General features: G+C 54.8%; 5 protein-coding genes across 5 annotated transcripts; 4 read left to right on the top strand and 1 right to left on the bottom strand.

Annotated features, from left to right (window-relative positions):
* Positions 1-544: 544 nt before the first annotated feature.
* Positions 545-1,858, top strand: N657DRAFT_172328 (uncharacterized protein). The gene has a single exon (XM_062786076.1). It carries the CDS (start codon positions 809-811, stop codon positions 1,553-1,555), a length of 747 nt encoding a protein of 248 aa, XP_062650466.1. The 5' UTR covers positions 545-808; the 3' UTR covers positions 1,556-1,858.
* On the bottom strand, positions 1,673-2,888 carry N657DRAFT_661085 (uncharacterized protein). The gene is made up of 2 exons (XM_062795080.1): positions 2,530-2,888; positions 1,673-2,464 (listed from the first exon to the last, which is right to left on the bottom strand). The coding sequence occupies exons 1-2, from the start codon at positions 2,561-2,563 to the stop codon at positions 2,109-2,111; spliced, it is 390 nt and encodes a 129-aa protein (XP_062650465.1). The 5' UTR covers positions 2,564-2,888; the 3' UTR covers positions 1,673-2,108.
* A 365-nt stretch (positions 2,889-3,253) lies between these two features.
* Positions 3,254-3,906, top strand: N657DRAFT_630677 (uncharacterized protein; the record flags this gene model as incomplete). The annotated part of the gene is made up of 4 exons (XM_062790995.1): positions 3,254-3,274; positions 3,338-3,376; positions 3,461-3,535; positions 3,604-3,906. 4 exons carry the CDS (start codon positions 3,254-3,256, stop codon positions 3,904-3,906), a joined length of 438 nt encoding a protein of 145 aa, XP_062650464.1.
* A 1,427-nt stretch (positions 3,907-5,333) lies between these two features.
* Positions 5,334-6,961, top strand: N657DRAFT_640556 (uncharacterized protein). Its single transcript, XM_062791987.1, has one exon. The coding sequence runs from the start codon at positions 5,823-5,825 to the stop codon at positions 6,648-6,650; it is 828 nt and encodes a 275-aa protein (XP_062650463.1). The 5' UTR covers positions 5,334-5,822; the 3' UTR covers positions 6,651-6,961.
* A 703-nt stretch (positions 6,962-7,664) lies between these two features.
* Positions 7,665-9,496, top strand: N657DRAFT_564621 (uncharacterized protein; the record flags this gene model as incomplete). The annotated part of the gene is made up of 4 exons (XM_062788296.1): positions 7,665-8,209; positions 8,306-8,656; positions 8,750-9,236; positions 9,350-9,496. 4 exons carry the CDS (start codon positions 7,665-7,667, stop codon positions 9,494-9,496), a joined length of 1,530 nt encoding a protein of 509 aa, XP_062650462.1.
* Between the last annotated feature and the right edge of the window lie 5,385 nt (positions 9,497-14,881).

Raw genomic sequence — 14,881 nt, 5'->3', positions numbered from 1 at the left:
ATCCGTGTTGGTAAGGACACCGTGCAGCTGCGTTGCACACGGGCCCATCCTGTTAGGGGGCGGGTTGCTGCATCTGGGCGGCAGCAATGCTTTGGGCAGGGGTGCTACCAAGAACAGGAGGCTCGTCTCTCAAAACCGGGCACCGAAAGAACGCGGGTGACTTTGGGATACGACCTATAGCGTTATCTCAATTTCGGGCGTTTCCATACAACCTGGAAGCTTTCATGGTCCAAGATATCAAGCCATCCTGATATCAAGTGGCCAAGAGGTGAAAAAGGTTGCTCTGGACATTATCAGCGTGAGAAGTCTCGAGCTATATCAGAGGAGAATTGATGAACCAATGGCTCGCTATTCGCAGGCACGTTGCATAGTTACGAGTTCATCATCGATAGAGCTGTGTTATACGCATGCTCTGTTGGCCCATTATAGCACGTCTATTGTCTGTATTTTAAATATATAGCTTTCACCAAGAAGGGGGTGATGTATTGGGCCAAAGGGTCATCGTAGGTGATACTGCAATATGTTTCATACGGTAATAGTTATTAGACTTTGACCCCATGAGCTGGGTCTTTCGGAGTCTCACACCGATAAAGAGACATATGATGGTTTCATTACCATCTCGGAAGCTGAAATGCAGTACCCTTGGACCCAAGCCGTGAAATCGCGGTTAACCAGGGTAGCTTATCGATAATTTGACCTCACTCAAATCATCAACCCACCATCGACCGATGAACGATGCTCCTGAGCGAGAGCCTATCTACTTCAACACAGAGTCAACATACATTCATCCAGCGCATCCGCGAACTCCATGGCCGCCCAAGTCCCTGTTCAACTTCCAGGCCCGCATTTACAAGGCGGCAAGCGGAAATTTCTCAGCGACAGCGATGGAGTCTCCCTCAAGAAGCGGCGGCTGTCGTCTCCTCAAACAGAGACCCAGACACCAAATCGGGCGCACAACTCGACGCCGGGGACTAGTTCGTACAACAAAGTCTACAGCTCGCTGGTCGCGAAGCTCAGTCACAAATTCGAAGTCAAGACCATGTCAGTAATGCTGTCGACCAGCATCAGCAGCCATGTCGACCGGGCTCTCGAGCACCTCGGACGCTTCAGCCCGTGGGATCAGACCGTCCTTCCGGGGGTCGTTCTCTTATGTGCCAAATCAGCAGCGGCCGGCAAGCTTACCACAATAGCGGAGCTCATCCGACGACGCATAGGCGAGAGCGAGCAGAAATGGTTTCAGTACAACATCATGAACGAGGTCGTGCTGGAAGAGGAGAATCTGGCCGTGGACGAACCATCAGTGGTTGAGGACACATTCATGCCGGGCGACCGGGAGCGCGACGAAGCCGGAGACGACGAATATTTTGAGACGAAACTGTCGACCATCCACGAGCAAGCGGTCCACCCGTCGAAGGTCAGATACATTGTGCACCTGTCGGTTCTGCTCTCCCGGTTACCACTGGACCAGTTGAAAACGGAACCCTACATTTCTCTGCAGACGAATGAGCAGAGGATCGAGTACTTGCGGAAGAAGAAGATGGGCTTGGCCGGCTAGGGTTTTCTGTATTCGATCCTGCAGTTCAGCAGGGTTTTTTTGAGTTACACAAGAACGAGCAGGGTCATAGAAGAGCGCAGAGACAGAAGTTTTCAGGGTCAGAGAAAAGCGCTGGTTCAGCGAAGGAGTCCTCTCGGAACTTGACAGGGGGAGATAGGACCTGAACATTACCATGATACCCAACAGATTCTAGACCGCAGGGTGTCTGCTTATACAGCCTACAATATTGTTTCCGGATGCCCTCCACGACCAGTCTGTGACACCAGGCTACGAGACCTCAAAGTGTTCAAGAATGATTCCATGCCACGCGGATTGCCCAATCTCTAAACAACGCTGACTTCATGAGCCCCGTGTAAATGCAAGCAATGTCCCGTTCCCATGACCGTGCCACCAGGTCCCCCCCAAAAATTCCTGACATGACCTACAGCCTGCACTGCCATCTTGTATTCGAAACGACCCTTCATAATACAGCTGCACTGATACAACAGCACACCCCCGACCGCGACGTGCTCGCCCTGTCCAGTCCGTTACAAGTCCTCCGCATGCTGCCTCTTCAAGACTTCCGGTCCTGAGACGAGTAGGTAATTCTAAGAACGAAGTTCACAATGACGGCAAGGAGCAAGATGATGGCCAAGAAGGTCGGGCCGAATCGGTCGTCGAACCCGGCCTGGCCCCTCATCCGTATCGATTTCGCCCGCCAGTGGTACGTTATGAGGGCGTATATCATCGTGGCCATCGCGACGCCCGTGAACAGAAAAGACGAGATGAAGGCCGGGCGGTCTCCGAAGTTGAGCATGCCGATGGCCAGGGCGCCGAGCACGACGGTGAAGTTGAGCCATGACAAAAAAGTGCGCTCGTTGGCGAAGAAGACTTTGGGCTCGACGCGCGTCGGGAGCGCAATGCGCTTGCCTGTGAGGAAGGGGGAGATTAGCCGGTCGGTAGTGTATTGGCTGGTTGGCTGGGTGAGGACAAACCTGGGGCCGTTTGGAGCAGAGGTTGGCTGGACATGGCGAGACGGTTGTGGGAGTTGCTGTGGCGATGGGAGGGTACCGGCAGCGGCTGCGAAGCGGCTTTTGAGACGTCGAGGAACTGATTACAATTAACCGCAAAAACGATGATTCTTTCGTCCCAAAATGAGGTTGGGGTTCTTGTCACAATAGCCTTGCGCCGCAGTGCGGTCCCGGTCGGGGCACAAAGATGAAGCTCCAATTGATCAATCAACAGGACGTCAGTGGCCCAAGCTCTGCAGCTTCGGATGCACGTGCTGCAGTCTTGGCGTCTTACTGGCAGAGAGCGCGAGAGAGTTCAGGACTGGATGTTGGCGATGGTCACGTGCACTCAATATCATATCTTTCCGATGTACAATCATGCAAGAGAGAAAACGGTCCTCCGTAGTAGGCACAGACCACCTGCGTTGACTTATCGGTCGCGCAGCCAGTTCGCGCAGGTTGGTCCGAGCATCTGCCCCTGTTGTTATCAATACAGACATGGCGCAACAATAAACACCAGCCAACCCAACCAAGATCGCACCCAGCGGTGTCACCTCTGCCATACAGTCGGTGTTACATCTCAGTGCGTAAAACGAAAAGAAGTCAAGCGAGGAGTGGCTTCTCGTTCGCTAGTCTCCCGTTCTGCTCTCCCAAACGACACCGTAACCCACCGCACAAAACGCAGCCAACCCCCTTTCCAAACGTCAACATGGCCGCCCAGACAAACTCGGTATGGTTCATGCATGGAGTCCAATGGGAAAGCAACTGTCGCTGACTAACATTGACCCAACAGCCGATTGCTCTGAAGCGTCTCGAACAGATTGCCACCGATGTGCGTAAACCGTGCCTACGAGGGACGCCGCAGTCCCCCCGCCGCGAAACTGCAAGACATGGAAGACTGAAAAACCAGCGATAGGTGTGCAATAGTGTCTTTGAAAGCGTCGAGTACTACGAGCACCCAAAGACGTCGCAATGGAACGAGACCATCATTGTAGGTTGAAGGACAGAGATGCCCGCCCCTACACCGCGCCTGGACTGACGATTTTTCCCTTATTGCAGAACAAGATGCTCAAGGCGGTGATGTCGGAGGCTACTCCTCAGGGTGCCTCGATGCCGGCCTACAAGTTTGCCATCAACAGCACCATCGTGCAGCACGTCGTTCCTACATCCCAACTCAACAAGCCGACAGGCCCGCCAGCAGAGGAGGGGGCCGCCAAGAAGGGACAGGCTGGTCGCCGCGGCATGCACAGCGCAACTGGCGGGTACTGGAACGAGAAGACGGACGGTATGTGGAGCTTCAAGTGGGATGGCGAGGCTAAGGGCCTGGACGTTGTCCTCATGGTCATCTGGATCGCCGTCTAAATGACGCACTGGTGTACCGTTCTGGTGCGCCGTACTGAGTACATACACACATGTAATGACATATCCATGGCCTACGCTTTGCGAGAATTGCTTTTCGACGACAAGCAACACACCACCACGACCGGCTGTCTGCCAGTAACGTTGGCACCAAGACCTTTGGATTATCGAACTGGTTAGGTCGGCCATAAACTTCCTTTAACCTGCAGCACACTCATCAGTTCAACGACTTCAGCCGCTTAGACTTTGTTCCTGACGGCGGGAGCGGCCTGGTCCACCCGACGAACTAGAAGCAGTTCCTGCTCCGCTAAGTATTTCGGGCGTCACGATGCTCCCCTCGGGATTTAAGGGGACATTCTTCGCTCACGCGGTTTCCCCAGGCCCCAAACTAGGCATCGTTTGCCGGCCCGTTCCCGCGGCCGGGGTTGGCCACTGCCGGCTAACTCGCAGCAGCCAAGGGCGTGGCGCATGGTCGATCAAGGCAGGATGCTGAGCAATCTTTTCGCCACTAGAACATCATGGCTTCCATCGTGATCATGCGGCCTTGGCGTTGGAATCCTCTCTGCCTCTACACACCTCGAGGAACCTCACTACAAAACAGACCCGCGACCACAAGGCAATTATGTCTCTCGTTCCGGGCAGGTTTCAGGTTTCCGGGCGCGGGGCAAGTTGGTGGGGCATTTGCAGGAGGGAACAGGATTTTCTCTTAGGTGCCATCATCCCCCATGTGATGTCCACAGCGAGTCAGCTGGTATCATAGAGCATACGCGCGTCGAGTAATGGTCTCCAATGTTCGACATACAGTAGTAACAGGCGTGTTACGCTTTCGGAACTGCCAGCATGACTGGAGTGGCAACTTTTAACCCCGCGACCGACCATGCTGGGCCAGCGACAAGCGTCACCATCTGTCACAAAAAAATCATCTGCAAGAGGCCAATAAGGCGAGAACTCGAGATGAACCAGTCCCGCGGCCTCCTGCAACCGTTCGCAAGCACATGCCGTGGTTCGAGCGTGGCGAGCGTATGTTCCTTTTCCCGCTGTGTATAGTACAACTGTGGACTAGCAATTACACGTCGGGTCGTCCTAGACCTCAAAGCCCCTGGATTTGCACACGGCAGATATCACTCACGCTCAGATTTCTGAGTGCATTGGAAAAGTGCAGGCATTCCGCCTTTGCTTAACTAAAGCCCACCCTGCCACTCCACTGCGGCAGTCCGGAATGCCGGTCAACTCAACCAGCGGCTCCGTTTTTGCCTTGCTCCGTGTCTGATGGGAAAGAAAAAAGGAGTAACTGAAGTCTCTCGCTTTGACTCCCGTCATGACGTCTTTGTATGCCCCCACGTGCCTGCCGCTTGCAGTGTTGCATCGAACTCTCTCGGGCGATCTTGGCACCACCCTCAGCCTGCTTTCCAGACCAGGTCGGGCGGGACATTTGAGCGACTCCGGTCCACTTGAGCCTGGCCACCTCGTCAACAACGGCAGATCTCTCGACTCACTACACAAGCGGCCTCGCCCGAGTTAAGTCTGATATTAACCCGTTCCCCCCTTCTCATGAACGGGCTAGTGAGGGGCTTCCAACCTCCAATTGGTGAAACCATCAGTACTGGTACTAGTGCCCGACACGGACTCAACAAAGCGGTCTGATGTATATTACAACGGATCAAGCCGACACCGACAACAACCCATAAATCTCCCTCATCGACCACACGCCACGCATCACGCTTATTCCTTGAGCACCAACGCTGTCCAGGAGTTTTGCCATCGCTTGAGTTTCTCGATTCCAACACCACGCTTAAGATAGGTCGTCGACTTCAACGTCGTCGACCGCTTTTCCAAACCCGCCAATGATCGAAGTTTTGCACAACGGCCTGGGCTCCCCGGCGGGGTCTAGGTTGCCGTTCAGCAGAGAGGAGCGCAGGATGAAAGAGTCCCGTCTAGCAAAAGAGGGCATGCGCACGCCGCGTCGCTCCCAAACTCACCACGAGTACTTCCTCCCGCCGTCTCCCTACTTTGGCGCCTACATGACCCCATCTCAATCCCCAACTATCGAGGACAGCTTGAAGACGCAATCGGGGCCCTCACGAGAGCCAAGTCAACAGGAGGTGGAGCGGTCCCGGGCGCCGGCACGGAGACCGCCTCTCGGCCCTTCCCGGCGGTCGTACTCAGTAACAGACCAAGAACTACTCTCTCGCCGCCGCAGGCCCGCGGTTGACGGCTTGACGCTGACGGATTTGCCCGCCGAGCTTCACTACGCCATTTTCGACTTCCTCAACCCCATCGACAGCACCTGCCTGGGACTTACCAACAAACATTTCTACACCATCCACCGCCGGCTCCACGGCACCGTACCGCTCACCGCGCGGCGGGACGGACCTAACGACCTCGAGTGGGCTTGGCATCTGGCTGGCAACATCGTGCGCAAGAACCCCTCAGTTGTCGTGGCCGAGGACAGCAAGGATGCTCAGACCGGGCCGCTCAAGGGGCTGGGACAGGAGGAGAGGAACGCGCTGTCGAAGCTGCGGGTGCGGGGGCAGGGGTACTGCCGGATGTGCGGCGTCACGAGATGTCAACTGCACAAGCACATCCAGGAGTGGCTCGGCGAAGGGTTCGAGTACTGCTCGGTGAGGCAGAAGTTTGGCCCCGTCGCGCCCGAGGGCGCCAAGTCGTACTGCTACATGAGCAAGCCGGGCGATCCGCGCAGGTGTGGGCGGCACTTTGTGAGGAGGGACAAGGTTGAGTTGCGGTGAGGGGGTAATCTCTGTCCATGCCTCCCACATTGGGCTGTAGCGGTGCTGGTTGTGGGTGCGCTTCATGGGTCCGGCGGTTGGCATACACGTCTCTCTGCCAGTCATCGGCGTGGATACCGTTCATTGAAGGATCATGTATAACATACCATTGCCACGAGTCGTCCAACATTCGAGTTGGAGTTACAATTTTAATACGTCGAATCTTCCACCACTGCAGTACTCAGGGGGATCGCTGTACATCCACAAGCGCTTTGCCCGAGTGATGCCTACCTAATTTATAAACATGTCTCACTGGCGGACCAAATGCGTGGAAACTGGAAGGGTCATCGGCCAAATCAGCACCACCGCAAGCCACAGGGTCGTATGCTTTGGTGGCACAGACCTCATAATGACGTGAGTGACAGGGGTCCATTACAGCATCTTAGCAGCTCTTGAGCAAAAGCGTCGAGCAAAAGGAAATTGATCGGAAAATTTGGCATGTTCAGCGTCCCCTTTCTCCGTTTACCCATGCTCTCAGAGACTTAACTCGAAGACGCGTTTATTGTCGCAGAATTGGACGCGACACGAATCCTTGACTCACGTTAAAGTGTATTGTGCATTGTTGCGCCGTCTCGCCAACTGCGACAGCTGTCTTGTCGAAGTTTCTAGCTGCTCACTGTGGGCCAGCTCTAACGTTAAGATCTGTTACTCCACCGGGTATCTCCTCCTTGTCCACCTGCGATAGTCGATTGCGGAGGCGCGCAATAGTTCAGCGTTGTTGTGGTGTTGTTCCAGTCCGCATTTTGCATCTGGCATTGGCGATTGGCAGTCAACAGTCAACGAGCCCTTTCAGTGAAAGAAACAAACGGATGCTCAGCAATCCAGACTCCCAAGAACGTCATAACACTGTCGGGGTTCCGGAACAATCCACACGGCATACACATCCGGTCCGGGTTCACACTGCCTGCTCTTTCCCCAGCCGACCCGGTGCTTTCACTATTCGAAGCAGATAACCCTCCGTTCCTGCCCATCAGCATGTCGTCCCCGGCTTCGTCGTCCCAGGGCGCGGGGAAACGAAAGCGCAACAACACGGCCAGCGCTCTCGACATGGACCCGACACAGATCATTCAGACCGAGTCGCGAGACGCCTCGGCCGAAGAGGGCGACACTACCGCCCCCGAGTCCGGCCAGGTCTTCGCCGCCCACAGGAAGACCGACTCAACCGGCAGTGCTCACCCGCCGAGCAAGCGCCAACGCGGCAACTCAGAACAGCTTACCGCCGGGCCGACCGCGATAGGCCATACCCAGGCTCTCGACCCCGGCGAACCGAGCGATACTACCGAGGCCAGTATTGATATCGCAGAGAGAGTGACACGCAAGGGGAGCCGGAAGTCTGTCTCGAATAAAATAGAGACCGGCGTCAGTGGCAGCGGGATGGTCAGCAATAAGATTGCCGCGGCCATGCCACCGCCCCCTATCGGCAAGCTTACGCACCCCGTAGGGTACGAAACGAACCCACCTCCCGCCGGCCGGGCGGTGAGGGTATACGCGGACGGCGTGTTTGACCTGTTCCATCTTGGGTATGTCCCGAAACATTGTCGGGCGTTATGGCATTCCTGCTCTCAGGGTGTCCACAGTGCTGGCTAGCAAGGGGATGCGGGCTAACAAGAGTCCAGGCACATGCGCCAACTCGAGCAAGCAAAGAAGGCGTTCCCCGACGTGTACCTGATCGTGGGCGTGACCGGCGACGAGGAGACGCACAAGCGCAAGGGTCTCACCGTGCTTTCGGGCAAGGAGCGTGCCGAGACGGTCCGGCATTGCAAATGGGTTGACGAGGTCATTGAAAACTGCCCCTGGATCGTGACCCCCGAATTTCTGGAAGAGCACCAGATCGACTACGTCGCGCACGACGACATCCCATACGGTGCTGACGAGGGCGACGACATCTACGCGCCCATCAAGGCGGCGGGCAAGTTTCTGGTTACTCAACGAACGGAGGGCGTGAGCACCACGGGCATCATTACAAAGTAAGCAATCTCTCTTCTCTCACTTCCAACCGCCATTGCAGGAATCATACCAGAGCGCCCGTTGACTTGACACTCTCTCCACCACCACCACAGGATCGTCCGCGACTACGAGAAGTACATTGTCCGCCAACTGAAGCGCGGCACCTCGCGCCAGGAGCTCAACGTCAGCTGGCTGAAGAAGAACGAGCTCGAGCTTAAGCGCCACGTTCAGGATCTGCGCGACAACATCCGCAGCAACTGGGCGACCACGGGCCAGGAGCTCAGCCGCGAGCTGCGCCAGTTCTGGCCCTCGTCGCGCCCGCAGAGTCCGGCTCGGGGGCCTGCCGGGTTTTTCGGCGGCGGCGGCGGCGGCGCGAATAACAATAATGGCAACGGCGAGGGCGGTGCGCTGCCGCCTAGCAGTCCGCTCGGGCCAAACGTGTCCTCGTCGTCAACCTCGGGCGGCGGTGGTGGCGGGTTTCCGTTCCCCAGGAGCCCGACGGGCGCGGGGCCGATGACGGCCGGGGAGAGGGCGACGGGGAATGGGAATGATTTTATCACGGGGTATACGCTGGGGTTGATTGGGGGTGTGAGGTCATGGGTAAGTTTTTTTTTTTTTTTTTTTTTTTTTAGGGCTTCTGTTCTTTAGCCGTTTCATTCGAACGGAGAAGCGAGCGGGATAAAGGAGAGATGTGCTGACTCTGGGTTGTTTAGATGACCAAAACCCGAAGGGTTCTGAGGGAAGAGGAGACTCAGGAGAGCCGGCCGGTGAGTGACGATGACTCGGAGGAGAGCGAGGACAAGGCTGCGAGTGAAGGGCGACGGTCGGTTCAGTTGCCTGTGGCGAGCCAACAAGGCTAGGTTGGGGCTGGGGGTCGTTTATTTTTTGCTTACTCCAAGAGTGGTCTCCTTTGCTTGTTCGCTGGAAGGTTGAGGCCGGTTGGTGGGTTCAAGTCTCCAGGCGAGGCTGTATTACTTTTCCATGCCATCTGGGGGTTATGGACCTTTGTTTTCTTTTCCTGTGGCCCCCGTAAAATACTGAGATTCTCAAGTTCTCTTTTGAAGGCAAAAGTAATAGTTGCGGATAGACCTGGAGTGTCTCAGTTCATACAGTCGCTACCCGTCCATTCGGTTTACGCAGTAGGGTTATAATGTATTCACAGTCGCGGGCTTGGAATTATGTGGAAGAGTGTTGGAGGCGTTGGCGGTGTCATTTATGTATTTCACTGGCTTGGTCGGACGCTCAAGAGCAAAATACATGTTGGCCAGGTGGTGATGAAGATGGGTAGTACAGTGTACTTCCTTGCTGTGAGCGAGAGGAACCGTTTCTGTTCCAGTTACTCGCAGACCGACCGGTATGACAGTGATGCCCATCATCCTACCAGTTGTACCCCGTGAGGCCACTGCTGGGGACATCTGGCAGGTAGCACACAGGCTGACCCGACTTTGAGCAGCAGCACCGAGCACCACCTGCTGTCAGTGGTTCATTTGAAGGGTCCGCATGCCCCTGATCCATCCCAACGACCATCACCGAAAGCGATTACAATCCAACCTTGGTTTGTTGTTTATCGTGGCACATTTTGCCTCTAGTGAGCCTAGCCAGCAGGCGAAAAGGGGTATTGCATGAGAGAAGAAGGTAAGTAGAAAATGGGAAGACAGAAAGGAGGAGACAGAGGAAAATGAAGGGAAGAAGGGATGAAGAAACAAGTAAAGAAGGGGGAGAGTATGAGAAAGAGGAAGAAGAGGAAGAAGAGGAAGAAGAGGAAGAAGAGGAAGAAGAGGTTGAAGAGGTTGAATATTTTTGTCTATGTTCTCTTAGTTCCGCGCTAACAAACAAACCAGGGTTAATTGTATGACAAACCTAGTGATAGGTAAATTTATTCATAGTATACGTGTCTACACTAAAAAAGATGGAAATGAAGTTGAATGTGCGTTTCGTTGCTGAGATAAGGATGTACATACAATAGTATTGTATTACTCGCCGGCGTTACCCCTTGATCGCGTTCCGGTCTCGTGTTCGGCATGGGTGTGAGCCGTTCTCCGTAATGGCTATTGGAGTCAGCCATCACTGGGCTATATGTCTCATCATCATCTGGAAATCAAACGGGATACAAGGCCCCTGTGGTTTGTAACTTGATGGGAATAAGGTTCTCAGTAGTATTAAGTGAAGCTGGCTTGAAAATTCGAACATGGTGCTGCTCTGTTACCCTCAAGGAGATTGGGGCCTTGATGATTGAAGTGTACTTGTTGCTGGCAGGTTGTGATATTTTGTCAGCAGCTTTCGTCTATGGTGGAGTTGATGTTTTGCTGTGTCTTTCTAGATGCTACGGACCAAGTCGGTCGCTGCGAAACAATAAGAGTTGGACATTCTTCAGATGTGTATGGTCTCGTACAAGGTAGTCCAGCCTTGGTCTCACTCCTGCCGTACTAGGTACTCCCTTTCTCTGTTAAACCGGATCCTACCAATGGAACAGTGGCCATCCTGGATGTTGTATAGCGATACTGGCTGCTGGTCCTGAAGATCACCTCTGTACTTAGACCTATCCACCGCATGTGCACTCAGGGGTCGCCACGACAGGCCGGATTGCGCATCTGCGTTGCGCTAAAGAGCCAACCGGGTTTGATGTTCACCGAGGTCAATGTAAGGTCTGGATTCGTAGCATGAGGCCTGGCAATCAGACAAGCCCTCAATAGTAGGTAGACGTCCAATGGTCAGACTTAGGACGAAATATTTGTAGGCATAAGGAGGCCAACAAGATGGGCCGTGTGCTGATGTTTACGGTACAGTATGAACCTCTATTTACCAGATTCTCCGGAGGGGAACGCTGGCTCCTCGCCTGCATTTCATAGGGCTGAAAAGAGGTGCCACGACGGCGGACGAGCCCGGTGGGCTGGCTGCATGGCTCTGGGAGGCCGTGCTTCTACGCTGCTTGTTCCCTCGACCCTTGCAGTGGGGGGCCAATTCTGGAACACCTGGGGAACGCTCGACAGGGGGTTGTGGTTCCCTGCGGCTGCTGCCCAACGGCCAACGGTGCAGCTGATGCGTTCGGCGGGTTTTGTCCTGTACTTAATGAAGGTTCAGCTTCAGTTGCACAGAAACCACGCCACCCGTGCTGAAGCAGCCCATGTAGCGAATCCTGCCATGGCGACATGTCAACCGATAGTGCCACCCAAGCCCCTTGTCCGATTCCTATCATGAGCCGACATTTGGAGCTATTCTGCAGCTGGAAATGTCATGAGAAGGATGCAGACCTGGGACGTATACAGCCCTGTATTGCACAGGGTCGGCACCGAGTACCGAATGAGCGTCCCGGCTTTTGTTACGCGACTGAGACAGCATGACGAAGCTGGGGCTATGCACCAACAGGCGTGCAAAACATGCAGGGTTGGTCGGCCCCATTTTTTTCTGCAGCCGATGCAAACGAAAGAATGAGCAATGAGCTGTGAGGTTGAAGGGATCTCCTTTTGTTTGGGGTTTGCTCCTTACATGCCAAGAATTGCATGGTCGACAATTAGTAGAGTCAAAGAGGGCGTATCAAACGCACTACGCTTAGGTGCGGACTATTACCACAGCATTAACCTTCTCTCTCCTTGCCGGCCTTGTCGGAGCTACGGATCCCTCTCAGAAGTATTATCCTAAGAGTGCCAAAAACTCGCTGCATCATGCAAAGGAAGTCGTTCACACCCCGCACTACCGTCTTTGCTCGACCATAATTGTTTCACTAGCGAGGTTCGATTGGCTGAGGCACATTCATCAAGAGATGAGATAATATAAGCACGGGTCAAAGCAATCAGCCCAACATTTGCCCCTGATCTGAGAACGATATGGTCGAGAAAAGACGGTAGCCTACGTTTGGTGTAGTGTGTGCCGTCTCCGGCCGCACGCACTCCACCAATTCCCGGATCCATCCATGATTCCACTGCCCGCCGGTGAGTATCAATCCCCGAGTTCCTGTTGAAGCTGCCCGATCAATCCCACGCGTCGAATGGACAGGACTCGATCAATTCACACAGCGATGAAGCTGATCAAGCAATCACCCGAAAACTGCGCAGGGGCATTGTTCTTGGTTCCTTCTTTCTCAGTCCTTCCGAAAGAATCCACACCGCCCTCATAAATTCGGGTCGTCTTCGTTTGCCGCGATGGTAGCACAATCGTCCATACCTAGTATCGTCGAGGGATTAAGCGCCGTCCAACTCTGAGACAAGCGCGCAACCGTGGCTCGAGTGGCTCACGCACGCAACAGACGGAACCAACAGAGGGCTGCGCCACCCATCCGTCCCATCGGCGTCCATCCTTTTAGAGCAGATCGGACGAATCGGCTATCAATCAAGACTCGGGTTAAGCGCCGGCCGATGCCACTAGCTGACACCTATCCCGGGCAGGTCAATCGGTACCGAGCGCCGGCCGAGGACATCTCAACTTGAAGGTCCCATCACATTGGCCGGTCATCATCAGACGCCTTTGGCTGCAGCCGGCAGTACTTGACCATCCGTACAATGCAGCCGATGCCAGTTCGCACTGTGACGCCGATGGCTGGTCGAGCCCGCTAACGTTAGCGTCGAATACTGTTATCCGCGGGTTCGGCAAACGTTTCCGCGAGCCGTTAGCTTGGGCTAGCCGCGATCCCTGCCCTTGCATCGAGGTGGGCATGGAAAGAGGACTCGGAAGTGGTGGTGAAGCCTCCTCTCCCATGCCGGTCATTGGGTTTCCGTCACTGAGCTGGATCGATCAAATATGAGAGATCCCGGCATGCCGTATCCGTGGGACCCGTTTCCTGAGCTCGGCTCTCTTGGATGCGTATCTCCAACCCATCACAACTGGCGGTTTAATTCAGGTTGTGGCCTCGAGAACACAATTCTGCCACAGTGCAAGACTTGTCAAGCGCGGGCAATTCCCTCAACAAGAGGAGACTTCTCCAGATTGGAGAGCCAAAACGAAAATAGGATCTCACTCGCATGCGGCATCAGCGGAGGGCTGCCCAATAAGAGAAGCGGGACAGCTCAGCCCCCGCAGATCTGCCCCCCTTCCACTCCCCAACTCAATCGGGCTCCGTCCCTTGTCAGACTTCCGATGGCCGGGCCCCGGCAAACGGAGTTCACTCCCGAGAGTGAGCTTGACGATGGTCCCGATAAACCTGCTCACACCACTACACAGTCTTAGGCGCAAATCCCGCGTCGATACGGGAGTGCGGTTCTCGCGCTTACCGTGCACATTAAGAAGCCAAGGGCCCAAGCCATTTGCTCACCTCAACTGCAACATTCTTAAATGAGCAGACCGGGCAGAGTTGCAGAGCTAGTTCGGCGCCTACGCAGTCATACTCGCTTCGCTGCAACCCTCCATCACATGAAAGTGACTCCAACAAGAGGTAGCGTCTCGCTCCCACTTACTTTCCAAAATTCTCTTAAGGTTTCATGAAATGGTTACACTGGTTCTGAGCGATGCTGCGTGGGCGTCAAACAAATCCAGTACACAGTATGTGGTCAGCGCGCCCGCCTGCCACCCTGTGTAACTTCTGCAGACAGTCATAAGCACGGGATTGTTTACAGTACTGGAAGAACAGACAGCTCTTAGACATAGCAGGATCCTCGAGGCTCCTGCAGTATCCGGTGCATACAGAATGGCGCGGGGCAGCCTGCCTATAGGTTACCACTACCGCGAAAAAGTTGGATGGCCGAAAAGCGGTCAGCAGACTGTGACTGCACTTCAACTCTACGAAAAGGGTTTCTGGCTCGTCCGGCAGTTGGAAGACCTCCCCCTACCAGCGGTGATGCCACTCTTCCTGGGCGACTGTGGCTGAGAATCACGACTATCTTGTGCGCCGCGGCAAAACGAACTTCAAGGGGTTTTCCTTGGCAGGTACAATAGCTACCACCTGCAGGTCAGTCCCCAGCTGGCTGGACTGTCCGGTCTTCGCTTGCGCGGTAGAGAGAAAGGGGCCCTGAAGTTTGAATCTCCCGAGAAACATTCCCCCCTTTCGGCGTGGCTAGTTGACTACAACTGTACTGTGGTACAGGCCAGGCAACAGCATTCTGAACCCTTCCTTCACCCAATGCGTCCCCTTCCCTTACCCCTGCACTCTTGGGCTGACAGGGAAGAGCGGGAGCGATTGCCCTCCGTTTCCGCTCCGACTAAGCCTCTCCTGCAGAGGGCGCCAAGAATGACACCCAATCTCCGTACAGATCACTCGATCTTCATGGCACCCCACGAAAGACTCGGTGGGCCGTCTGAATATACACGAGCAGCGC

This window comes from Parathielavia appendiculata, assembly GCF_033297405.1.
Source record: "Parathielavia appendiculata strain CBS 731.68 unplaced genomic scaffold N657scaffold_2, whole genome shotgun sequence".
Classification (NCBI taxonomy): domain Eukaryota; kingdom Fungi; phylum Ascomycota; class Sordariomycetes; order Sordariales; family Chaetomiaceae; genus Parathielavia; species Parathielavia appendiculata.
Note: the sequence above shows the minus strand (reverse complement) of the source record. Positions and strands in the feature narration are given on the sequence as shown.

Excerpts from the sequence above, each read along its gene's own strand:
- N657DRAFT_661085 (XM_062795080.1), bottom strand. The coding sequence starts at position 2,563 with ATGTCCAGCCAACCTCTGCTCCAAACGGCCCCAG. Across the intron at positions 2,465-2,529 it reads TCTGCTCCAAACGGCCCCAG|GCAAGCGCATTGCGCTCCCG; the intron begins GTTTGTCCTCAC and ends CCTTCCTCACAG.
- N657DRAFT_640556 (XM_062791987.1), top strand. The coding sequence starts at position 5,823 with ATGAAAGAGTCCCGTCTAGCAAAAGAGGGCATGCGCACGCCGCGTCGC.
- N657DRAFT_172328 (XM_062786076.1), top strand. The coding sequence starts at position 809 with ATGGCCGCCCAAGTCCCTGTTCAACTTCCAGGCCCGCATTTACAAGGC.